Source organism: Octopus bimaculoides, chromosome 24 (assembly GCF_001194135.2).
Source record: "Octopus bimaculoides isolate UCB-OBI-ISO-001 chromosome 24, ASM119413v2, whole genome shotgun sequence".
Classification (NCBI taxonomy): domain Eukaryota; kingdom Metazoa; phylum Mollusca; class Cephalopoda; order Octopoda; family Octopodidae; genus Octopus; species Octopus bimaculoides.
In genome coordinates, this window is record NC_069004.1 from 8,406,229 (window position 1) to 8,433,006 (window position 26,778).

A 26,778-nucleotide genomic window follows, 5' to 3' on the forward strand; every position below is an offset into this window, starting at 1 on the left:
CCTCAGTACACAACTGGTACTTAATTTATCGACCCCCCCGAAAGGATGAAAAGCAAACTCGACCTCGGCGGAATTTGAACTCAGAATGTAAAGACAGACGAAATACCGCTAAGCATTTCGCCCGGCGCGCTAACGTCTCTGCCAGATGTCAAATATTATAACCTGAATTGTAGTGTCCAGTTGGACATGTCAGCTCCCAATGAGGGTACGGGATGTTTCCATCAGAGTTTTATAAACATTTTCAGAAAGACATCTCTCTGATCTTTAGAATATGAATAAAACACATTAGTCGTAGGTGGAAACGTTAAGAAACCAGTGGACAAAATTAGTGTCGGTTTCATCAAATAATTACCGTTTTTTCCCTGCCTCTACTGTTTAATATTATTGTCAAACATACTGTGAGTGTTATTTTTCAATGAAAGATGTTCATTGACGAAAGTTGGATAACCACTGTTCTAAAGTATGACAATCATTCCTTATTTTTATAAATGCACACATACATCATTTTGTGGGCATGGTAAACTTTTACCATCGCTTCATCCCTTCTGCAGCAAAAGTGATGAGATCCCCTATACAAGGCACTGTCAAAAGAAGGTGCAAAAAGGCTGGTGGAGTGGGATAGTACAATGACTTCAGCCTTCAAATCCACAAAACAAGCCCTGGCCCAAGCAACCATGCTGTCACATCCTCACATGTCAGCTCGAACTGCACTCACAGTTGACACATCAGTGACAACTACGACCCCCTGAACAGAAATACAGTGCTTTCGACAGGGAACTACTGGCTGTCCATCTAGGTGTCTGCCACTTATGGTATTTCCTTGAAGGCCGCACGTTTACAGTATTCACGGATCACAAACCACTCACCTTTGCTATGAGCAAGCTCTCTGAGCCTTGGTTTGCATGCCAACAACGACAGCTATCGGCAATTTCTGAGTACACCACAGACATCCAACACATAACCGGCAAGGGCAACCCAGTTGCCGATGCACTCGCTTGTGCTCCTACCTGCTCTCACACCTACCTAGCACCAATAACGGAAGGCTTGGATTATGAAGCTATGGCTGCAACTTAACAGACAGATGACGAGATCAGGGCCTACCGCACTGCCATCACATCACTTTCTTAGCAGGGTGTACACTTTGACTCTAACGGCACAACCCTGCTGTGTGACGTATCCACTGGCAACCCACGACCAATCGTCCCATCAGCCTGGCACGAGAAAGTTTTCGACATCATTCACGAACTTTCCCACCCAGGTACTAAAGCCACATGGTGGCTGCTGTCAAGTAAATTTATCTAGCATGGTATGGCCAAGCAAATCGGGGATTGGACCAGGTCCTGCATCCCCTGTCAATAAGCCAAAGTCCATCAACACACCAAAGCACCTCTCGGCAACTGATTCAGTCATGCCAACATTGACCTTGTCAGCCCCCTACTACCTTCAAGGGGTTGCTTGTATCTACTGACCTTGGTGGACTGCTACACTCGTTGGCCTGAAGCCATCTCTCTCCGCAGTGCAGAAATGCAAGAGGTCAGCTGAGCTTTCATCGCAAACTGGGTCGCCCGTTTCGGTGTCCCAGATAGCATCTCATCCGATCAGGGTCCACAATTCACCTCAAAGCTGTGGAATAATGTGTGACCTTTTCGGAATCACAATGAACCGCACAACAGCCTACCACCCACAGGCCAACGGATTAGTGGAGAGATTTCACCGCCGCCTGAAGGAATCACTGACAACCAGACTTAACGGGCCAAATTGGATCGACCAAGTCCCATGGGTGATGCTGGGAATCCACACTGCCCCAAAAGAAAATCTCAACCCTTTCTCTGCGGGAATGGTGTATGTTGCTCCCCTTACAGTGCCAGGAGAGTTCTTTATGAATACGAATTTAGACTTGGATGTCAAAAGGTACCTCGCTCAACTGAGAGACAGCGTGGGCCAGTTGCGCCCTGTTCCCATGTCGACATATGGTACACCCAGATCATCCGTACCAAATGACCTCCGCACGGCTAACTTTGTGTTTGTTCGACGTGACACACGACGAAGACCCTCCAGCCAACCTACGATGGTCCATATCAAGTCATACATCCGGGAGATAAAACATTCCAACTCCTAATTGGTGGACGACAAGACACAGTCTCCATCGATAGATTGAAATGCAATAAAATAGGCAAACAAAAACGAACAATTTGGTCCTGCTAAAACACAATTCCTTTTCATAACCCCTGATCAATTAATAACCAATACAATGCAATATATTTAATGAATTTATTATTACTTCCATAGTAAACAGAAAAGTTCTACTCCATGTCTTAGATGAGTCAAGAAAAGTACTTGACTTCCAATTTCCCTTTTACATGAATGGTTTTACTGGCTATTTGTTGTATTTGTCAACATCAATTTCACATTGTACAAGATATATTTTATTGTGCAGCCAGCACCAGAGAGGTTGTCATGCCTCTGACAACATTAGAGTGCTGATGTTTCTGTTCATTTGCCACTTAGTTCACAGAGTGTATATTCCAATATGAATCATTCGTTACAGAGAATGATCTGTCATAGATATTGCCGTGATATAACTTTCCTTTGAAATGAGTACATTTGTTTAGTTAAATGATTACTTTCAGAAAATGGTTTCCCAAAGGCATCAATCATATGGTTTTCTTCCTGTATCAATGCATTTGTGAGTAGTTACAGCACTTCTAATACAGAATGATACAATACAGATATTACAGTGATATGGTTTTTCTCCTGCCTCAATGTGATTATGTTTATTTATATCACTATTTTGTAAGAAAGGTTTACCACAAATATCACTCTGACAGGGTTTTCTCTTCTGTATGTAAACATCTGAAAATAGTTAAATGACTGGTTTGATAGAAGGATTTATAACAGGCATCACAGTGGCACAGCTATTGTCCTGTATGAACATATTTGTGTTTATTTAACCGATCTGTTACTGATATTGCAGTGATTTGGTTTCTTTCTCGTGTGACTATATTTGTGAGTAGTTAAGGAACTACTTCCAGAGAATGACTTACCACATAAATTACAGTGATATGGCTTCTCACCTGTATGAATACGTACATGCTTAATTAGGCCAGAACTTTGAGAAAACGATTTACCACAGGTACCGCAATGGTATGGCTCCTCTCCCGTGTGAATACGCTTGTGAACAGTTAAACCTCTTCTGTCAGAGAATGATTTCCCACAGATGTCACAGTGATATGGTTTCTCTTTTGTATGAATGCGTCTTCTGTGTCCCATCAAAAGACTTGTTTTAGAGAACGGCTTACTGCAAACATCACACTGATATGGTTTTTCCCCTGTGTGAATTCGTTTGTGAACAGTTAATGGACCACCAGCACTGAATGATTTACCACAGATGTCACACTGATATGGTTTCTCTCCTGTGTGAATACGTTTGTGAGTATTTAAGGCATTTCCATGAGAGAATGATTTACCACAGATATCACAGTGATATGGCTTCTCTCCAGTATGAATGCGTTTGTGAGAATTTAAATGTACTTTTTGAAAGAATGATTTTCCACAGATATCACAGTGATATGACTTCTCTCCTGTATGAAGGTACTTGTGTTTAGCTAAATTACCTCTGTCAGAGAATGACTCGCCACAAATGCTACACTGATATGGTTTCTCTCCTGTATGAGTACGTATGTGGCGAGTTAGGCTATGATTCTGAGAAAATGATTTACCACAGATATCACAGTGATATGGTTTTTCACCTGTATGAGTTCGTACATGATCGGCTAAGTGACTTCTTAGAGAGAATGAATTACCACAGATATTACATCTATGTGGCCGTTCTCCTGTATGGATGCGTTTGTGAATATTCAAGTTATGCATTCGAGAGAATGATTTACTGCAGATATCACAGTTATGCGGTTTCTTTCCCATATGTATATGTCTATGTTCAGTTAATGTGCCTTTTACAGTGAATGATTTACCACAGATATCGCATTCATAAGGCTTTTCTCCAGTGTGGATGCGTTTATGAGTAATTAAGGTTTGTAATCGTGGGAATGACTTACCACAGATATCACAGTTATGTGGTTTCTCTCCTGAGTGAATAATTTTATGATTAGTAAGACTACTTTTTAGAGAAAATGTCTTTTGACAGATATCACAGGGATATGATTTTCTCACCTCCTTTGGCAAGTCTTCAGCAGAATCCATTCTTCAATGAAATTTCTTATCTCACAACAATAATAAATGTTTGTTTCCTGAATTTATTTTATACTACTGCTGCAATATTTTCATCAAATATTATAATGGGTACCAAACTGCTTTGTAACTATATCCAAATTTAATTGTAATACAAAAATCAATTTATACGTGTTCTATACAATGAAGAGAAATGTTTCACTCAGAAGAATAACTCTCAGAAACTTGAAGATAAATTTATAGAAACGAAAATGTAGATCTCCTGTATAAAATCTGCCTTCTGTCTGTAAATGTCGATAAATATTGATGATATATCCTCAATGCCAATATCATCTGACACTCTGAAATGACAGGGAAATAGTATAAGATATTGAAGAAGAAGGGATTCAATGGGAGGAATTTGACAACAATTCTATATTAATAAACAAGTGACAAACTTTTACCTCAACAACTGAACTTCACATTTTAAGTTGTTATTTAAATTGCATGATACAAGTTGTCAGAAGCTTATGTAAGCTTATACACTATATCTATACTTTTGGATTGTATAACAGTACCAATATTACAATAAACAACAGTGATTTTACATTATATCTGGACTACTGTCTCCAGTTGTTGTATCATCAGGTCTTCTTCAGGTACTGCTCATTTTCAGTGATGTTCTCAGAATTTGAAACTGAACCCTTTACTAAAACTGCAGGTATGTATGTGTGTGTGTGTGTATATATATATATATAAAACAAATAATAAATGAGTATATGCATATATACGTACAAGTATGTGCATACCTACATCTACCTGTATATATAGGTGCATATCTGGGTACAGGACGTTGCAAACAAAACGTAGACAAAAAAAAATAATAATAACCAGAGTACAGAAAACACACAGAACATTTTCCTTCATCAGCTGCCACCATTCTAACACAGGCGTTGGGGCGGGGATTGATAAATTATATGTAATTTACAATAGCAAAAGAAAATTTAGTTTTATTTTGATTAAATTACCAGCGACTGCAGAGCGAAACCTCTAATTTCGTTTGCATTTAGCGTTTTCTCGCCGTCAGTCTCCCACTCCCTTTGTTGTTTTAGTTCCCACCCCCAGCGTCACAGACGTTTTATTATATGTAAAATTTCAATATCAAAACGAATGTTGCTCAACTTACCGTTTCGAGATGTAAACAGTAAATCATTTTGTGTTACCTTTTCACTTAACTACCTAAGAAAATATTTCATTGTTAGCTTGAGGTTTATAAATGGTGTCTACGGAGCACTGTCTATTCCTAGCTTATAACACAGAACAAGAGAATCTGATTGTGGGCCTTTAGCCGCAGTTTCGCTATGAAATATTTAGAAAACCATATTTAACGTACAATAGTTATGTTATGAACACATTTTGAAAATATTTAAAAAAAAGCCTTTGTCAGGCATAGAATATTATACAGTAGAGGAAAACAGTTGACGAAATTTTATAAAGAAAAAATATATAGAAACAGCCTTCGATAAAATATAGTGTACTCTTAGAGAGATTAAGACAATCGAAGCTGAGCGAACATTACAGCAGAAAAATCGTTCTCTCTCTTCATTAATTTTTCACAACATACGCATAACACTCTACCTAGCTACTTACTTTAAACTACAAGCTAAATAGGACTCTGTCGAGACCAAGTAACTTTGCAAGACAAACAATGACCCCTTTATTGGGAGATGGGGGTGGTATTGAGGGAGTTGTGACTTCTGAATGAGAATAAATAGTGACTCAGCTTGGAGTGTGCCCGTTGATGAGAGGTTAGTTAACCAGAATAGAGAGAAAGAGATAGCTTGCTATAGATGACATACACGGATACCCAACTGGAAAGAGAAAGATAGAGAGGGAGAGATAGTGATGGATATGTGCCAGGACTTACCTTCAATATACTGGGGTACAGAGAATTTAGACTGCGTGAGGGAGCAGTGGCTGAAGGGGGAAGTTTCATAAGAGTGTGAGGAGAGATGCTTAGAGGCGGGATAGAGTGACTGTAGCAATTGATGTGAGTGATATAGGTGTAGCTCAGGGATTTAGGGAATGTAGGCAATGTTTCGATAGTATGTGACGTCAGTCATGAGTAAGTGTGGTTGAGTGTGTTTGAGTAGCTCTGCTGATCAGACGAAGCACATTACCACACACTCGCTCATAGACTATTACCGACAGATTGCCGGAATAGAATAAGAGGGGACAAACATTCTAGTGGCAGAAACGATAGAAATCGTAATAACGAACATATATAAATATCCAAAAATAAAGCCACCCGTGATACCAGTAAGCTTTACAACACTCTCGTAAGCATACTATGGATTTATAAGGAAATCACAACATACACACTACAAAATAAAGTTTAGAAAACAAGACTAGCGGATAATATTTACATATTCCATAAAATTCTTACCAAAATTAAACGATTATTCCTGGAAGCCATATTCATGGCACAACACAATACCAAAATAAACACAAACAACACACACATGTAAAAAATTAAAAAGTAACTACTGACACGAAGACAGTCAAAATTTAGGCAGTAAAGCTTTACATGAATTTGACTGAAATAAAGTAAATTATCACTTGACTACTGGCATGAAAGCCTGAGGATCAAAAGTTCGACTACTGTTCTAAGATAAGACTGTGAAGGTCTGAAAATGTTAAACATGGACCTAGGAACACATTCTCACCCCTTACCACAAGCAAATAGAACATGGCCTGGTATGGCAGAAACAACACCAAGTTTTCCAAGCTGAATTCCAGTCAGAAGAACTAAGGATCTCTGTATAATGACAACTAATTCTCTTTTTGGCATTTCAAATAATTAATAATCATTAATATGTAAACTTGTTACACTGAGCTCAATTTCTAATCTAGCTACATTACGACAAGCAAACAATAGAAGTTTATATTCAATTATTCTTTTGTTCCAATAAATCTCACAGTAGAAATATATCATATCATGTTTGCATCTGATCATTATGGTTAAACACACAGACCAGCTTACATCAACAAGTAAGAACATACATAAACCACAAATTTCTTTTAGTGTGACAATGGTCACCCTGACACTGAAAGGCCAAGCTCGAAAATGGCAGAACTGCATTCTAACTGGATGGAACAGGAATGTGCATGTTTAACTGCATAATTACGATAAGCATTCCGCTCCAAGAGATATAAGACAAATTCAGAATGGTCAGCATTTGAAGCATTTAATTATGGTGTCTACAGTCCACTTTGGTTACCAATTTGTTGCTAAATACATGAGTCTAATTAACTGTGCTAGTGTTATACAATCACAAGCAGAGTGCAGCAACAATCTTTAAAGCAACAGAAGCTGTCAGCCTTACAGTTTTACAGCTCAATATCAACACTGTCATCACATAATATTGTATAATAACAAAACGACCGGGACAATCATTTTCCAACCATTGGATTGCCTCGTTCATGCAAAATAGCAATCAACACCAACAATATTAGAATGGATTTTATTCAGAACCTTTTCAGAGTAATTGCAGTAACAACCTGTATTTAATGCTTTGTATTATTATAAATAAGTGTATATAAATCTTGAAGATAGTTTTTCTATCATTTCCAAATTAGCATTAATTCTTTAAATGGACATTCACTGCAACAAACAGTTAGATGTGTCTCTTCTCCGAAATATGAAAATATAACAATATCATTTCTTATAGAAATGTTCAGAAGCTTTTAAATTTGTTATTTTTTAACTTTTGCCAGAATAAATAAATGTGTGTGTGTGTGTGTGTGTGTAAGAATGTCTGTTCATATAGAAGTGAAGGTAGGACAAGAATGAAAGACCCTTATACCCTGACGATAAGCAATAGCATGTCACCACTATCTCCTTCTGACTAGGGTAACCATGTAGCTCCTCTACAACAAAACACTTGTTTCTGTTCTAACATAGTTTAACCTCTCACCACTTGGCACAAACCCACCTCCCTCAGTTGAGGGTTATTTGTCTTGCATGTTGCTTGGTAACCTTGTTGGTGCTGGAACCCTCGCAGAAAAGTGAATACAAATGCTTTAATTTCTTAAGGTAGAAGGGTTTAAATACCAGAATGTGAGGCTGAACGTTTTCTTAATTGGATTCTTCTCATAAATGGTATTTATTACCTCCACCTTTGCTAAGGTAGAGGTATTGTTTTCAATCATGTTTGTTTGCTTGTCCATGGACAAGATATCTCAAGAACCACTGGATAGATTCAAATGAAACTTACAGGGATGTTTGGACTCATGACTGGCATGAACAGATTAGATTTTGGGATTGATCTGGTACTGCACAAGGATTCTGGATTATTTTTCCTATTTTTTTTACTTAATCTTTGAGAGCAGTCAGGTTCATTTTTAGCATTTGCAAGAGCAGTCGAGTTTATTTCAGATATTCTCATTTAAAAAAAATCATCTCTGGCTAATTGTTGAGAAGACGTTGGTGTTACCTTGACAGAGGAAGTTTGTGCTCTTGTTATGAATTGTATTATGTTGGAATAAAATGCATCATAAGTTTTATTCATTTTGATTTGAATTTTTCTCAATTTCAGTTGAAATTTTAATCTGAAAACAGCCGGAATGTTTTTGAACGTACTTTTTTTCTCAATGACAGTTGACCTGGGGCTAAATATGTTAGCTTTACATTTAGACAAGCATATTTGAAGTGAACATGCAAAACCCAGAATGAATCAGTATGGGATAACCAAAATGATTTTTGTAAAAGTTAATCAACCACAATAAACAAAAATGAAAAACAATTTGATCCTTCTAAAACACAATTTATTTTCATTACCCCAAATCAATAACCAATGCAATATTTTTAATGAATCATTTATTACTACCATAAAAAAACCCAAAACAAGTCCATTCCATGTTAGATGAGCCAGGAGGAACATTTCACCAATATCTTTCATTTCGTGCATGCTTCTTAAGACTGCCAGCCCTACCTACCACAATCAATTTCTGTGTACTGGATAGATTACATTGTGGAGCCAGCACTAGAGATGCAGTCATATCCCTGATGACATGAGTGCTGATGACTGTCCATTTGCCACTAACTTCACAAAGTGTATGTTTCTGAGTAGGGGAGTCATTTGTTACAGAGAATGAGTTACCAGAATAGATATTTTTTTTAATCAATACTTATGTGTAGTTAGATCACTATTTTGAGAAAATTTACCCCAGATTTCACAGTGATACAATTTCCTGTCAGCATCGAAGTGTTGGTGAGTATATACAGAGATGCTACTGACAGGAGTACCACAGATATTACAGTGATATGAATTCTAGCATGAATGATTTACTACAAATATCACAGTGACATGGATTTCATCATGTATGTGTGTATTTGTGTTTAGTTAATTTACATGATTCATAGAATGATTTACTGCAAATATTACACTGATATGGCTTCTCACCTGTATGATAACGTACATGTCTAGTTAGGTCGTAACTACGAGAGAATGACTTACCACAGTTATCACAGTGATATGGTTTTTCCCCTGTATGTATACGTTTATGAGAAGCTAATGCACTTCCATCAGTGAAGGATTTACCACAGATCTCACAGTGACATGGTTTCTCTTTTGTATGAATACGCCTGTGAACAGTTAATGTACCTGTATAAGTGAATGATTTACCACAGATATCACAATGATATCGCTTCTCCCCTGAATGAATACGCTTGTGAATACCTAATGTACCTCCAGCAGTGAACGATTTACCACAGATATCACACTGATATGGTTTTTCTCCTGTATGAATGCGTCTGTTGTGTATTGTCAATTGACTTGTGTGAGAAAATGATTTACCACAGGTATCACAGTTGTATGGCTCTTCTCCTGTGTGAATACGTTTGTGAACAGTTAATCCTGTTCCATAAGAGAATGATTTACCACAGATATCACAGTGATATGGTTTTTTACGTGTATGAATACGTTTGTGAGAATTTACCTGAGATCTTTGAAAAAATGCTCTTCCACAGATGTCACAGTAATAAGACTTCTCTCCAGTATGAATGTATTTGTGTTTAGTCAAATTACCCGTTTCAGAGAATGAGTCACCACAAATATTACACTGATATGGCTTCTCTCCTGTATGGATACGTATATGGCGAGTTAGGCTACTAGTACAAGAGAATGATTTATTGCAGATATCACAGTGATACGGTTTTTCACCTGTATGAGTACGTACATGATCAGCTAAATGACTTCTGACAGAGAATGACTTACCACAGGTATCACATTCATATGGTTTTTCTCCAGTGTGGACACGTTTATGGGTAATTAAAGTACGAATTCTAGAGAATGATTTACCACAGATATCACAGTTATGTGGTTTCTCTCCTGTATGTATATGGCTATGTTCAGTAAAGTTCCTTCTCACAGTGAATGATTTACCACAGATATCACAGTTGTATGGTTTCTCTCCTGTGTGAATACATTTATGAGTAGCAAGTCTACCTTTTTGAGAGAATGTCCTGTGACAGATATCACAGGAATATGATGATTTTCCCACTTCCTTTGACAATTCATCAGGAAAATTCATTCTTCTATAAGTTTTCTTTTCTAATGACAATATGGATATTTTTACTGCTTTGCGATCAAAATATTTATACTGCAATATTTCCAGTGAAGAACAAAATATTTACACTGCAATATTTCCAGATTAGCAAACTCCTTTGTAAATCTGTCCACATTTAACTGGAATACAAAATCATCTTGTATACCTTCCAGACATTGAAGGGAAATGTCTCACTCAGAAGAAATATTTTGCACAAGCTCAATGACGAATTTATAGAAACAGAGTTGTAATTCTTCTGTATAACAGCTTTCTGTCGTCTGTAAACGATAAATATTGACGATATTATTTTTAATGGCAATCTTATTTGAAATACAGAAATAGAGAAAAAGTAAGATACCAAAAATAATTAAATAAAATAGAGGTTCAACAGAGAAGCTTCTTTCAGTTTCCGTCTACCAAATCCACTCACAAGGCTTTGGTCGGCCCGAGGCTATAGTAGAAGACACTTGCCCAAGGTGCCACGCAGTGGGACTGAACCCGGAACCATGTGGTTGGTAAGCAAGCTACTTACCACACAGCCAGTGATCTCATTTCATTGTCCACACTAGGGATATTCTACTCATTTGTTATTCTACTACTTGTGATGCCATTAGTTTGCTACGCTTCAACCAGAATATATCGTGACTTACCCAGCGATTGACCTCCCTACTACTTAACAGTTGACACTTAACCTATACATATGCTCACTATACCAAAATTTACAGAACGTTGGACATTTATCTCTCACTAGAAACATCCGTGTTCACTGTTACTTAATCAATGGGCAATCCTTACTAAGCAAACCTATTATCAAACACATTCCAGTCACGACACTGTCATCGTATATCTAGGGATGCATTATCTTGAGTGTCCAATCACCACGCCCTGACATCCTTTCTAAGACGGCTAGGTGTAATTTGTGAGAAATTTAGCTCTTATTTCAAGAAGGTTGAGTAATCGCATAGTTTCCACCCCAGTGGCCTCATTGTTGCTATTTTGTCCCAAAGTCAGCCGTAACTAAAAAAATATTATGAATGAAGGAACGAACATTGAATGACGGGGGAAAAAAATGATCAAAAAACGAAGTACTTCTTAAAAAGGGTGACCTAACTCCTAATACGTCCATTCATATGGAGATGAAACAATATCATGTCATCTATTGTGAACTATTATTTACAGAAAGCAGAGAGAAGCCAAATCACTGATATCTGACATAAATACGTCCGGATAATTTTGCAGCTGTGTTTCGTAGCTTCAAAATTTAAATGAGATTCACAATGTTAGGGAAAATGTTGATACTTTATATATATATGCTATCTTATACCGTTCAATTCGTTTCTGTTATTGTAAGTTAATTTTTAGAGGATTTTTTAAAGAACAGAGATTAACATGAAAGACTGTCGAAGTATTATCTTCTACATAAAAATCAAGAGGTGGGAGTAAAGAATACGTACACCACCCGTTTTCGGCGTAACAAAATAAAAACCCTAACCTTAAACACCGGGTGTACATATTCTTTACTTTCGCCAAATCAAGATATGTAAATATTTTCTATAAATTTATTATTTTCAATTCAATGTAATTATTATATTCTTGTAGGAAATATCTTTTACCAATGTCGCTATGAGTTTTTACATTTATATAATTTATATAATTACTGCATCTGAAAGCAATATCTTTTCCCACTGTTATATGTTTTAACTTCAATATAATTAACATCCTCCAATTAATTAAAAAATAATTCTATTATTTACATACATAATTACAGCATTAAAATAAACGTTTATCAGCTTACCTTTTCCAGATGTAAACAGTGAATCGTTGTGTTAAGCGTCTTCACTAAACTACCAAAGTAAACATCTGATTGTTAGAATGAGGTTTTACCAATGATTTATCAACTTTATCCGACACCAACATTCAAAGAACACCAAGTTACTTCCTCAATAAAATCCAAACTGAACACTAGTAAAGCTGACTTTATGTCTGCGGCCGCATTTTCGATATCAAGTTCAACAACCTCAATGGTAATGTCGTGGTTCATCAGGGGACGTTGGGTATTTCTAGTGATATGAATTTTCTTGGAAATAAAATGCGTAATGTTTTAAAAACATTTTCAAGATAACTTTTTAATTTTTGTTGTATCTGGGGAGAATCAAACTACCTCAATATCTAACACATTAGTTCGATTTCCCCTCATTTATTTATTTATTTTTATTTGTGTCTTCCAAAAATTTTCGTTACTTTTTAAATTATGAATAAGAACATTATGTTATTAGTAGGTGGAAAATTTGATAATAAACCACTGGAGCTATTTAGCTTCTGTTTGATGAAATAATTATTGTTTTTCACTGCTTTTCTTATTGCCAAGAGCGTCCTTATCTATAAAAATTTGACAACCACTATTTTAGACTATTATAATCATAGCTTGGTTTCACACACACACACATCATCGTCTTCGCCATTTAGCATTCACTTCCCATTCTGACAGGAGCCACTAAGGCAGAGGTCGGCACCCAGTAAACAGCTAGCTTCATATATTTAATGTGCATTTTCCTACACTAGCACAGGTTGGAAGAGCATTTTTCCTCACAACAACACTTGTATTTTAAGATTTTTTTTCTTCATTTTAGATCTTCAAAAGCACAGAGCAACCAGTTAAAATGTCAGCATCACTACTTCACTCAAATAGAGGCAACTATTGAATATCAAGTCCCACACACACATATGATGGGATTTCTAGTTTTGCTCTCATGGCATCATTTGGGCCAGTGACGTTGCAGAAATACCCAGGTGCTGCATAGTAGGATGAAACCAAAAATAGACAGTTGCAAAGCCAACTTCGAAGCCATATACCTAGGCCTGCATCTATGTTAGTTGAATTAGCCATTGCGTACTCAATACCACATGGCAAAGCAGGACTCCTTCTTGTCTGGCTCCTGTTGTATATATTAAACTGTCACCAAGACCCATTTGCATCTTGTACATATTTATTGAGAAGTTGACAAGAAAGACTCTTGATGCAGATCTGATGACTGATTTCATCATTTAGAGACAGCTGAACCTACTTTTAACAATTTCATTAATTTTGATTACAAGTTTTCTCAGTTTCATTGTGTGAGCTTAATGTTGAAATAAGCATATTTTTAATGAAAGTACATAAAAATTGCAAAGTACGGGGTAACCAAAGTGTTATGTTAAAACTTTATCAAATGCAATATAATGAAAAACAAAAACAGATGATCAGATACTTCAAAATCACAATTTATTTTCATGAACCTGAATCAATCAATAACAAATGTAATACAATATATTCAACTCGTACAAAAAACAAAACAAAAATCTTTTTCATGAGTTTGGTGAATCAGGAAATATATTTCACTTTCAAGTTCCATTTTAGGGGCATGATGTTTATAGCTGGCTGCCCTACTTGTCACCATCAATTTGACAGTGTGTTGGATGTATTTTATTGTGGAACCAGGCAGTCATGTCACACAGTAGATTTCAGAATCCTGATACCTCTGTTACAATTTCTCAACCACTCCACATTGCACATATTATTAAATAGAGGAGTGATTTGTAACAGAGAATGATTTACCACATATAAATGTGCTATTTATTCTTCAGAATGAATATATTTGTGTTCAGTTAAATCATAGTTTTCAGAAAATTATTTACTGCAGATATAGCGATGTGGTTATTCTCCTGGTTGAATGCATTTGTGAATTGTTAAGGAAGTACTCCCAGAGAATGATTTACCACAGATATTACAGTGGTAAGGCCTTTCCCCTGTATGAATGCGTTTGTGCTTAGTTACATCACTATTTTGGAAGAATGATTTACCACAAATATCACACTGATAGGGTTTCTCTCCTGTGTGGATACGTCGGTGAATTGTTAAATGGCCTGTCTGAGAGAAAGATTTACCACAGATATCACAATGATACAGTTTCTCACCTGTATGAGTACGTTTATGAATTGTTAGATGAGCTGTTTGAGAAAAGGATTTATTACAGATGTCACAGTGATAAGGTTTCTCGCCTGTGTGAGTACGACTGTGAACAGTTAAATGACTTGTCTGAGAGAAGGATTTACCGCAGATATCACAGTGATATAGCTTTTCTCCTGTATGGGTGTATTTGTGTTTAGTTAAATTATATGTTTCAGAGAATGACATGCCACAGATATCACAGTGATATGGTTTTTCCCCTGTATGCATACGTTTATGAGAAGTTAACGTACGTCCATCAGTAAAAGACTTGCCACAAGTGTCACAGTGATATGGTTTCTCTCCTGTATGAATACGTATGTGCCTAATTAGGCCAGAACTTTGGGAAAATGATTTACCACAGGTATTACAGTGATATGGTTTCTCTCCTGTATGAATACGTTTGTGAACACTTAACACACTTCCATCAGTGAATGATTTACCACAAGTATCACATTGATAGGTTTTCTTTCTTTTACGAATGTGCCTCTTATGTCTCATTAAACGACTTGCTCCAGAGAATGATTTAGCAGGGTGATACAGTTTTTCTCCTGAATGACTATGTTTGTGAACAGTTAATGCACTACCATATGTGAAGGATTTACCACAAATATCACAATGATATGGTTTTTCACCTGAATGAATACGTTTGTGAACAGTTAATGCACTACCATATGTGAAGGATTTACCACAAATATCACAATGATATGGTTTTTCACCTGAATGAATACGTTTGTGAACAGTTAAGGTACCTCCACATGTGAATGACTTACCACAGATATCACAACGATATGGTTTTTCCCCTGTGTGAATACGCTTGTGAACAGTTAATCCAGTTCCGTCAGTGAAGGATTTCCCACAGATATCACAGTAATATGGCTTTTCTCTTGTATGAATACGTCTCTTGTGTAAAGTCAATTGACTTGTTTGTGAGAATGATTTATCACAGATATCACAGTGGTATGGTTTATTTCCTGTATGAATACGTTTATGAACATTTAATGTACTTCTGTTACTGAATGACTTACCACAGATATCGCAAGGGTATGGTCTCTCTCCTGTATGAATGTGTTGGTGCTTAATTAAAGTATTTCTATCAGCGAACGATTTGCCACAGACATCACAGTGATATGGTTTCTCTCCAGTATGAACATATTTGTGAGAATTTAAATGAACTTTCTGAAAGAATGATTTTCCACAGATATCACAGTGGTACAACTTTTCACCTGTATGAATGTATTTGTGCTTAGTTAAATTACCTTTTTCAGAGAATGATTCACCACAAATATTACACAGATATGGCTTCTCACCTGTGTGAATACGAATGTGCCTAGTCAGGCCATTACTTCGAGAGAAGGACTTACCACAGATATCACAATGATATGGCTTTTCACCTGTATGAGTACGTATGTGATCAGCTAAATGACTTCTGACAGAGAATGATTTACCACAGATATTACATTCATAAGGCTTTTCTCCAGTATGGATACGTTTATGAGTAATTAAGGTTTGTAATCTAGAGAATGCTTTACCACAGATATCACAGTTATGTGGTTTCTCTCCTGAGTGAATAATTTTATGATTTGTAAGGCTGCTTTTTAAAGAGAATGTCTTTTGACAGATATCACAGGAATATGATGATTTTCCCACCTTCTTCAACAATTCTTCAGGAAAATCCATTCTTCTATAAATTTTCTTTTCTGACGACAACTACATTGATATTTTCTGCTCTATTATTGTATTGATCACAACTTTTCTCCTGTAATATTTGCAATCAACTGTTATCAGAAAAGAGAGGCAAACTTGTATACCTTCCAGACCAGTGGCCCATGGGACCTTCTTAATGACATGCCTAACAAAAAACATTACCATTATTTTTCTTAGTAGTGCAGCCCACTAGATGGAAAACCATGTTTCATGTTGCCTGCTTCTCAAAAAAGTTTGCCCATGCCTGTTCTGGATGTTGAAGAGAACTGTATTACTTGGAAGAAATAACTCTCAGATAAATTGATACAAAGAGAGTTGCAGCTCTTCATTATGAAATCTCTCTTTTGTCTGTAAATGGTGATAAATATTAATGATATATCTTCAATGCCAATGTCATTTGATATTCTGAAATTATAGAGAAATAGTGTAAGATATTGAAGATAATTAAAAAATACAGATTCAACAGTCAAATTTTACTATAGTCATAAACTAGAAACTTTTACCTCAGCAACTGAACTTAACATTTTAATTTGTTAAATTACATCATAAAAAGTTGTGTTAAATTTACACATTTACAAACTACAGATACACTTCCAGATTGTGTAACATTAACATATATTACAATAAACAATAATGAGTATATATGATACATGGTTTAGTGTCTTTGGTTGTCCAGGACTTCTTCAGGTCCTTCTCATATTCAGTAATATTCTCAGAATTTGGAACTGAATCCTTATTAAATCCATGGGGGTATATTGCTCTCAATCTATTGTCCATAACAACGATGTTATTCTTATTAGTTATTTCATTACTTGTTCTCATTCCAATGTCCAAACCAGAGATATTCTCCACATTTGGTGTTCTATTTGTAATGTCACTGCTTCGTTACAATTCTGGCAGAGTATATATAAATGTTCTGGCTTACGGAGACAGGTTCAATCCTAGGATAAGATCAACTATTACACCTAACAATCTACACTTATAGTCATAACAAAATTTCCAGAATAGTAGACAATAACGGTCCTCTCTCTCTCTCTCTCTTTCTCTCTGGAAACATTTTTTGTCTAAGCAGACCAATGATCAAACACATAAGTCATGACATTGCCGTTCTTCACTCTGTGACAGTCTAACTAGGAATACATTGTCTAGTATGTCTCTCACGTATCACGCTGGTAAGGTGCAATTTATACATCTGGCTCCTATTTCAAGGGAATCGACTGACCACATAGTTTCCATCCCGGTGGCTCACCGTTGTTCTATATCCCCTAGATCTATAACCAAAGTGAAAATGCTTTCTTGGGTATCATGAATTGAATAACAGATTTAAAAGAAAAAGAAAAAAGAAACAATCTGGATGAATGAAGAAGGGAAAATTGAATTGAACATTAAGAACACAATACCTCAAAATGCGGCCTACTCAACGAATAACAGTATTCATTACAAGGGAAGAAACCCTATCACAGAGACATCTATCGTAAATCATTCTCAGCTGGAAGTGGCTCAATAATTACTAGCAAACCTATTCATACAGGAGAAGCGATATCACTATCTGCGGGGAAATCGTTCTAGATGACTTTAACGCTTGTCTTAACTTCATCAAATATTTAGGGAAGTTTACCCGATGTGGAACCTATCTTTGAATGAGCTTGTATGTTTTCAAAGCCATATTTTAAAACAAACAGGCGACATTAACATACAAAACGAAGCGTGTTAAACATAGTATTCCTGTAACTTATTTCATGTCTGGGCTCTACATCCATATAATTACTATTTTCCTGAAGAAAACATCTTTTACCATCGAAATAGTTTCATTTTTATATAACTACAATAACCTCCAATTGGAACACAGTTCTACTATTCATATACATTATTACAGCATTAAACAAACGTTGGTCAACTTACCGTTTACCGAAGAAATTATTTCATTAGATTCAGGGTTTAACAAATGATTTTTAGTCTTGCCACATAGAACAAGTGAAGCTGACTGTAGGACTTACGCCGCAGTTTCGATAAGAAACATTTATAAGGGTATAATTGTTATCAACACATTTTAAAAACGAAAGAGAAAAGCTTTCTTCAATCTTAGAATATTAATAGGATATTATACAATAGAAGGAAGCAATTGATGAAATTTTATTTTAAAAGAAAATAAATAAAAGGGTGTGATTGTGAGGTAAGAAACTTGATTCCGGTCATACAACGTGGTCGTTTTTTTTTTTTTTTTTGGTGCTGATGAGCGTTTTGCTATAGTTGGATTCCATTTATTTTGGATTATTACCTTTGTTGAACTGTATTTGTTTTTACTATTCCTCGGTATATTACTGTGGCCATTGTGGCATTGCTTTTTTTTTTTTATTTTGTGTAAAAATTCGAACTGCTTGAAGTCGTTTCAGAACTTTGTTCTTGTGCCCCGCCTCTAGCGGGGGGGAGGGATTGGTACTAGTCTGGGAGTGATTGGCACCAAGTGAGTGAAGCCCCGGAAAAGACGCAAAAGTTCTACCCTGGTGGTCGGGTGCCTTTCCTTCAGGAGATACACTGCATGTGGCAATGTGATATCATCGTACTTTAAAATTTTTACTGTAATTTTAATCGTAATTTATCATTAATAATAATAAAAAAAAGAACTTGTAAATTATAGCAGCTTTTTCACCATTTTACGTGTCCCCTCTTTGTAATGCTTGTATACCAAATATTTATCAAATAAAGAAGCTTAGCTTCCGGTTTTTGGATTGCTTCCGTTAAAGACGAATATTTTGTTTGCTGCAAGTTGGAATTTATCTTTTGTGGACTGTGTTTTTCTTATTGGATTAATTTTACGCTTATTGGATTGTAGAACCTTTGCTTTTTGTAACGACCTCACTTAACCTTGGTTTAAATGTGCGTGGTCTGAGTTAGAAGTGGAAGCAAGCTGAGAGTGATTGGCACCATGTAAATGGGGTCAGTGGAAGAAAGCAAAGGTTCTATCCAGGTGGTCAGAGGTCTTTCCTTTTGACGTTATTTATTGCGAATCGCAATTAGATATTTAATTATATTTTTAACTATTGGTCATTGTAAATTTTCATTCGAACTGTAATTTTTAATTATTAAGCAACTACTACACCTTTTTGGTGTTTTGTCTGTCCTTGTTCATCCCATCTATGTACTGTCTTATGGCAAATATTATGAAATAAAGAAGCTTGCTTCAGTCCCACTGCGTCTTGGCACCTTGGACAAGTGTCTTCTATAGTCTCAGGCTGACTAATGCATTGTGAGTGGATTTGGTAGATGGAAACTGAAAGAAACCTGTAGTATATATGTCTATGCGTGTGTACCTTTGTGTCTGTCTCTCCCAGCCACTACAGCTTGGTGTGTTTACGTCCCCGTAACCTAGCAGTTTGGCAAAAGTACCCGACAGAATAAGTACCAAGTTTTAAAAAGATAAGTACTGGGGGGTCGATTCATTCGACTAAAATTTCTTCAAGGCGGTGCCCTAGCATAACCGCAGTCTAATGATTGGAACAAGTAAAAGATAGAAAAAGAAACAGCCCTCGATAAATTACAGAGTTCACCTTTAGACATGTTAGACATAAGGTGATGAAGTTAAGCCAACACTGCAAAGGAAAAATTGCTCACCTTACACAAGGAGATAAGTTTATTTAACTTATCACAACATGCAAATAACACTAACCAAATTACAGTCCTCCATCTCGATATTAACTTTCACCTACAACACAAATTGAACTAGAAACAAGAAAATAGTTGAAATGAAACTACTAAACGAAGACTTGTAAAACCCTAAGGAGAAATGAATCATTTAAGCATCAGCAACAAGCTAGAAAATCTATTTTGTGTTCACTGTAACAAAGCCTCACTGTGACAAATTGCTCCAAAGTCATAGATACAATGTAATCAAAAATTTATTGAAGCTGGTATGTCTACCACATATGATGGATGTAAAAGTTATTCTTGATATGCTTTTTGGTGAATGGTGTTGTGGTTCCCTACAGCCCATACAATCACATATTCTGTGGTCTTGCCCAACAAAACCTTTTCTAACATCACTGATAGTTTTTCCCAGAATCAGAAGACACTGAAGATATTTCAAAACCAAATTGTATTCAATGTTTTCTCTACCTCTTTGAAAATATCATCACCAGTTGTTCTCCCATCACTTTAAAATTAGCATTAATTCTTCAAATGAGCCCTAGTAACACCAAATTGTTAGATGTATCTCTTTGCAGAAATATGATAATACAAATTAAATATTAGTGATGGAAGCAGTATTATAGATGTATAGTGCTATTGGCACAGAACTATTGGTAGCAGTTGTGAATTGTCCAGCAACATTGATGGAACTGCTAAATAAACTGATTTCATCAAATTTGTGCTTCATCAGCCCCAGACATCCTTTCAGTGCATGCCAGCCAAATCTCACTGTTACTAATATACTGATATATTTCTGTGCTTCTTAGCAGTATAAATCTACATGAGAGGATTTCTCAAAGCAAATACTGCAGTAATAGTATTCTAACAATGCATCTATGTTAAGCAGGATATAAAGATTGCTGTGAAAATACAAGAGTATTGTTTCTTATGGAGGTATCCAGTAGAAATTTTTACATTTTACTTCTTTAACATATACCACAAGATACATATATATAGAGATATGTATGTGTGTATATATATATATATACATACACAAAGGAGGTTCAGGATGGGAATGTGCTATATAAAAGTTCAGACTGCAAAGTATAACCAAAACATTACGCAAATAAAGCTTTATTAAATACAATAAACTGAGGAAACAAAAATCAACAACTTGATCATTCTAAAACTCCATTTTTACATCAAATCAATCAGTAACCAATACAATACATGTAATAATTTACATATTGTTATAACAACAAAAAAAATCTATATCGGGTTCCTTTCCATGTCTTAGATGAGTCAAAGAAAAATGTTTCAATTCTATGCTTCATTTCTGGGAATGTTTCTTATGGCTGGTTGCCCTATCTGTCATTGTGTCTTTGACAGTGTATTTTGCTGTGGAACCAGCACTAGAGAGGCTGTTGTGTTGCTGGCAACACTAGAGTGCTGATGTCTCTGTTCATTTGTCACTCACTTCACAGAGTGCAGGTTTCTAAGTATATATGAGTGATTTCATAAAGAGAATAGCGTTGCCTTCTAGCACTTGTGCTGATGGCATGTTAGAAAATCATTCGAGCGAGGTTGTTGCCAGTGCCACTGGACTTGCTCCTGCACAAGTGGCATGTAAAAAACACCTTTTTGAGCATGGCCGTTGCCAGTACCGTGTGACTGGCCCTCGTGCCAGTGGCATGTAAAAGCACCCTCTACACTCTTGGATTGGTTGGCTTTAGGAAGGGCATCCAGCTGTAGAAACCCTGCCAAATCAGATTGGAGCCTGGTGCAGCCTTCTGGCTTGCCAGCCCTCAGTCAAATCGTCCAACCCATCCTAGCATGGAAAGCGGATGTTAAACGTTGATGAGGAATGATTTATCACAGCTACCACAGTGATATAATTTCTCACCTGTTTGTATACAACTGAGAACATTTAACACATTTGTCCATGTCCATGTCCATGTCAAAATAATCTACCTGCTTTATCTTCCAACAGGTCAGATCCAGCCTCTCACAATTACCCTACAATAATTATTCTAAAAGTAAACAATCATGTCACTGAAATCTCAAAGCTATGAGATAAATCATGACTAATTCATATCGATGTGAATAAATAAGCATTACGTTTTACAGAGAATAGGTTAAATAGTTGCATAGATTTACCCCATGTATCAAAGTGATATGGCTTTTGCTCTACATTTGCCAGCAGTTAATTTACTTCGATCAGTGAAGGAGTTATCACAGATATCACAATAATATGGTTTCTCTCTTATATAATGGTCTTGTGTATCTTCATCTCATTTGTTTGCAGCATGACTGATTTATCAGACATATCACAGTAAAACACTTTTTCTCCTGAATAAATACGATTATGTATAGTTAAGGCGCATGGTTCAGTGGTTAGAGCATCGAGCTTACAATCGTGAGGTTGTGAGTTCGATTCCCGGACCGGGCTGCGTGTTGTGTTCTTGAGCAAGACACTTTATTTTACGTTGCTCCAGTTAACTCAGCTGTAGAAATGAGTTGCGACATCACTGGTGCCAAGCTGTATCGGCCTTTGCTTTTCCTTTGGATAACATTGGTGGCGTGGGCAACTGCTGGTCTTCCATAAACAACCTCGCCCGGACTCGTGCCTCGGAGGGTAACTTTCTAGGTGCAATCCCATGGTCATTCATGACCAAAAGGGGTCTCCTTGAATAGTTAATACTCACACAAGGGAAAGATGCATCAAAAGGATCCCAGTGATGTGGTTTTTTCCTTTGTATGAATACGTTTGTGTTTAGTTAATGTACTTCCATCAATGAATGATTTACCACAGATATCACAGCGATATGGTCTTTCCCCTGTGTGAGTACGTTTGTGAATGGTTAATTTACTTCCATCTGTGTATGATTTACCACAGATATCACACCAATATGGTTTTTCCCCTGTATGAGTTCGTTTATGAACAGTTAGTCCTCTTCCACTGCTGAACGAATTACCACAGATATCACAGTGATAAGGTTTCTCTCTTGCATGTATACGCTTGTGCTTAGTTACATCACTACTTTGGAAGAAAGATTTTCCACAAATATCACACTGGTAGGGTTTCTCTCCTGTATGAATACGTCTGTGAATTTTTAAATGACCTGTCTGTGAGAAGGATTTACCACAAATATCACAGTCATATGGTTTCTCACCTGTATGAGTACGAACATGAACAGTTAAATGAGGTCTTTGAGAGAAGGATTTACCACAGATATTACAGTGATGTAGTTTTTCCCCTGAATGAATACATTTGTGAATAATTAATTTCCTTCCCTCAGTGAATGGTTTACTACAGATATCACAGGGATAAAGTTTTTCCCCCGAATGAATACGTTTGTGGATAGTCAATTTACTACACTCATTGAAAGATTTACCACAGATGTCACACTGATACGGTTTTTCGCCTGTATGAATACGTTTATGAACAGTTAATAAACTTGGATTAATAAATGATTTACCACAGATTTCACAGTGATATGGTTTCTCATTTGTATGAATGCGTCTCTTGTGTATCGATAAATGAGCTTCTTCTCTAAATGATTTACCACAGACGTCGCACTGATATGGTTTCTCTCCTGCGTGAATGTGTTTGTGTCTGTTTAATCTATTTCCATCAGCAAATGATTTCAAACAGATATCACATTGATAAGGCTTCTCCCCAGTATGAACATACATGTGACTATTTAAATGAACTTTCTGAAAGAATGATTTACCACAGATATCACAGTGATATGACTTCTCTCCTGTATGAGTGTATTTGTGTGTAGTTAAATTACATCTTTCAGAGAAAGATTTTCCACAAATATTACACTGATACGGCTTCTCACCTGTGTGAATTCGAATGTGGCTAGTTAGGGCATCTCTTTCAGGGAAGGATTTACCACAGATATCACAGTGATATGGCTTTTCTCCTGTATGAACTCGTATGTGTTTAGTTAAATATCTTCTAAAGGCAAATGATTTACCACAGTTTTCGCATTTATATGGTTTTTCTCCAGTATGAATGTGTTTGTGAATAGTTAAGGTACGTATTTGAGAGAATGATTTACCACAGATATCACAGTTATGTGATTTCTCTCCTGTGTGAATCTGTTTATGAATAGCAAGGCTATCTTTTAGAGAGAATGTCTGTTCACAGAGATCACAAGGATATGATGATTTTCCTACATCTTCTGGCAATTCTTCAGGAAAATCCATTTTATCAGTAAATTTAATTTTTTGAAAACACTATGAATATTTTTACTTCTTTTTATACATTCCCTTGTAGATCAAAACGTTTATAGTGCAGTAGTGAGATCCTTCTGTAAATTTGTCCAAATTTAATGGAAACTCAAAAGCACTTTGCATACACTTCAGACAATGGAAGAGAGAAATGTCTCACTCAGATGAAATATTTCACAGTAATTCAATGATAACTTTATAGAAACAGAGTTGTAATTATTCTGTATAACTGCTTCCTTTTGTCTGTAAATGATAAGTATTGATATACCTTTAATGCCAATGTCTCTGATATTCTGAAATGACAGAGAAATATTGTAAGATATTGAAGATAATTAAAATGATTCAACAGTGCCATTTTACTACAATTCAACTTTGATAACCTTCACCCCAACAAATTTACAAATGAATTTATTAAAATTACATGTAAGTTGCATAAAGTTTACATAGTTACAGTCCATATCTACACTTTCAGATTGTGTAATATCAAATATATTTCAATGAACAATAATGGGTATACATTATACCTGGACTAGTGTCTTCAGTCATCATACCTTCTCATATATTCTCAGAATTTGAAGCTGAATTCTTTATTAAATACACAGGAATACATTGTTTTCATTCCATTCTGCATATCAGGACATTTTCCTCATTAGGTATACTACAACTTGCGATGCACTAGAATATTACAATCCAACCAGATTATATAGTTATCATTATTTACCTGGGGACTGAACTTACTCACACAACATAAACTATTACACTTAACAGTTGATAGTCTATATTTATAGTCATCGTACCAAAACTAACAGAAGAATAGACATTTTTCTCTCCCTAGAAACGTGTTGTTACTGTTATATAATCCCTGGTCATTCCTTATTAAACAAACATATGATCAAACACATTCTATCATGATATTGCCATTGTATATCGAGGAATACACCGTCTGGTGTGTCCAACTCCAAAACCCTGCCAACTCATGTAAGTGGATTTTGTAAGGAATTTGGCTCCTATTTCAAGAAGGTTGAGTGACCAGTTTTCATACCAGTGGCTCAATGTTGCTGTTTTGTTATCAAATTAACCATAACTTACCAACCCTATAATCAACGTAAAGATTTCATCGATGCTACGAGTTTTGTAACAGAACAAATAGCGAAATTATGGATGAAGAAAAAAACATTAACAAAAAAGAAAATAGTCTGAAAAAGGTTAATCTCGTTACTAATAAATACATTTGTTGTTGTTGGCACTCCGTCGCTTACGACGTCGAGGGTTCCAGTTGATCCGATCAACGGAACAGCCTGCTCGTGAAATTAACGTGCAAGTGGCTGAGCACTCCACAAACACGTGTACCCTTAACGTAGTTCTCGGGGATATTCAGCGTGACACAGTGTGACAAGGCTGACCCTTTGAATTACAGGCACAACAGAAACAGGAAGTAAGAATGAGAGAAAGTTGTGGTGAAAGAGTACAGCAGGGTTTGCCACCATCCCCTGCCGGAGCTTCGTGGAGCTTTTAGGTGTTTTCGCTCAATAAACACTCACAACGCCCGGTCTGGGAATCGAAACCGCGATCCTATGACCGCGAGTCCGCTGTCCTAACCACTGGGCCATTGCGCTTCCACAATAAATGCATTTGCACAGCCAAGAAACAATATCATACAGTTATTTGTTCTAAATATTCTTTATAGGTTGTAACCTCACTACTTATGAATACAGCCATAAACGACAGAAGCTGTATCACTGCGATATCTGTGGTAAATTGTTCTCACTGATATCCTAGAAATATCTTTCCAGATGCTTTTATAATTGTTGTTCGTAACTTCATCAAACCTTGAAGGCAAGTTTCAATGTTCAACACTTATTCGATGTAGCAACTCTATTTTGAATGATCCCAAATATACATACACGCACAGAGTCTGGGATTCGTTCCTCTCTCATGTAAGCAATTTTCTTTCTGAATTAAATCAAAATCACTCATTCATTTTTTTTTTTACGATTCATTTAATGTGTGTGTTTCTTTTGCGAACGTTGCTATAAGTTTTCGTGTTTATATAATGACTGTATCTGAAGCACATATCTTTTTTCATTGTTACATGTTTTCACTCCAATATAATTACCATATCCTCCAAGTGAAACACGATTCTTATTTACATACTTTATTACAGTATTAAAACAAACATCTATCAACTTACCATTTTCAGATGTAAACAGTGAATCAGTGTGTTATAGGTCTTCACCAAACAACCAAAGTAAGTATCTGACTGTTAAAATGAGGTTTACCGATGTTTTATCAACTTTATCCCGCACCAACATTCAAAGAGCTCCTATTTACTCCGATGTTAAAATCATAAGTTGTCACAATGAACGAGTGAAGCTGACTTTATGTCTTCAGCCGTACTTTCGATATCACATATGACAAGATCAATGGCAGCGTCTCCTTGGAGA

The 26,778-nt window shown here is 36.2% G+C and overlaps 5 protein-coding genes across 7 annotated transcripts in view; all 5 read right to left on the minus strand.

Moving 5' to 3' along the window:
* Positions 1 to 5,490, minus strand: part of LOC106874598 (zinc finger protein 239-like) — an 8,857-nt gene extending 3,367 nt beyond the window's left edge. Inside the window, exon 1 of the mRNA XM_052976319.1 lies at positions 5,354 to 5,490. The gene's annotated coding sequence lies outside the window, so the exon portion shown is untranslated. The remainder of the gene's footprint in view (positions 1 to 5,353) is intronic.
* LOC128250688 (zinc finger protein 665-like) lies at positions 2,261 to 6,327 on the minus strand. Of its 2 annotated transcripts, none has more exons than XM_052976316.1 (2): positions 6,095 to 6,327; positions 2,261 to 4,529 (listed from the first exon to the last, which is right to left on the minus strand). In XM_052976316.1, exon 2 carries the CDS (start codon positions 4,198 to 4,200, stop codon positions 2,944 to 2,946), a length of 1,257 nt encoding a protein of 418 aa, XP_052832276.1. In that variant the 5' UTR covers positions 4,201 to 4,529; positions 6,095 to 6,327; the 3' UTR covers positions 2,261 to 2,943. The 2 variants fall into 2 exon arrangements, with proteins under 2 accessions (XP_052832276.1, XP_052832277.1); XM_052976317.1 differs by lacking the exon at positions 6,095 to 6,327 and adding an exon at positions 4,632 to 5,328.
* Positions 6,328 to 8,972: 2,645 nt separating this feature from the next.
* LOC106874597 (zinc finger protein 676) lies at positions 8,973 to 12,731 on the minus strand. The gene is made up of 2 exons (XM_014922386.2): positions 12,572 to 12,731; positions 8,973 to 11,054 (listed from the first exon to the last, which is right to left on the minus strand). Exon 2 carries the CDS (start codon positions 10,759 to 10,761, stop codon positions 9,547 to 9,549), a length of 1,215 nt encoding a protein of 404 aa, XP_014777872.2. The 5' UTR covers positions 10,762 to 11,054; positions 12,572 to 12,731; the 3' UTR covers positions 8,973 to 9,546.
* A 1,285-nt stretch (positions 12,732 to 14,016) lies between these two features.
* LOC106874606 (zinc finger protein 62) lies at positions 14,017 to 26,713 on the minus strand. Of its 2 annotated transcripts, none has more exons than XM_052976314.1 (2): positions 26,526 to 26,713; positions 14,017 to 16,873 (listed from the first exon to the last, which is right to left on the minus strand). In XM_052976314.1, the coding sequence occupies exon 2, from the start codon at positions 16,439 to 16,441 to the stop codon at positions 14,471 to 14,473; it is 1,971 nt and encodes a 656-aa protein (XP_052832274.1). In that variant the 5' UTR covers positions 16,442 to 16,873; positions 26,526 to 26,713; the 3' UTR covers positions 14,017 to 14,470. The 2 variants fall into 2 exon arrangements, with proteins under 2 accessions (XP_052832274.1, XP_052832273.1); XM_052976313.1 differs by lacking the exon at positions 26,526 to 26,713 and adding an exon at positions 18,371 to 22,791.
* LOC128250725 (zinc finger protein 678-like) lies at positions 22,814 to 25,126 on the minus strand. The gene is made up of 3 exons (XM_052976506.1): positions 25,077 to 25,126; positions 23,266 to 23,645; positions 22,814 to 22,968 (listed from the first exon to the last, which is right to left on the minus strand). The coding sequence occupies exons 1-3, from the start codon at positions 25,124 to 25,126 to the stop codon at positions 22,814 to 22,816; spliced, it is 585 nt and encodes a 194-aa protein (XP_052832466.1).
* Positions 26,714 to 26,778: the final 65 nt, after the last annotated feature.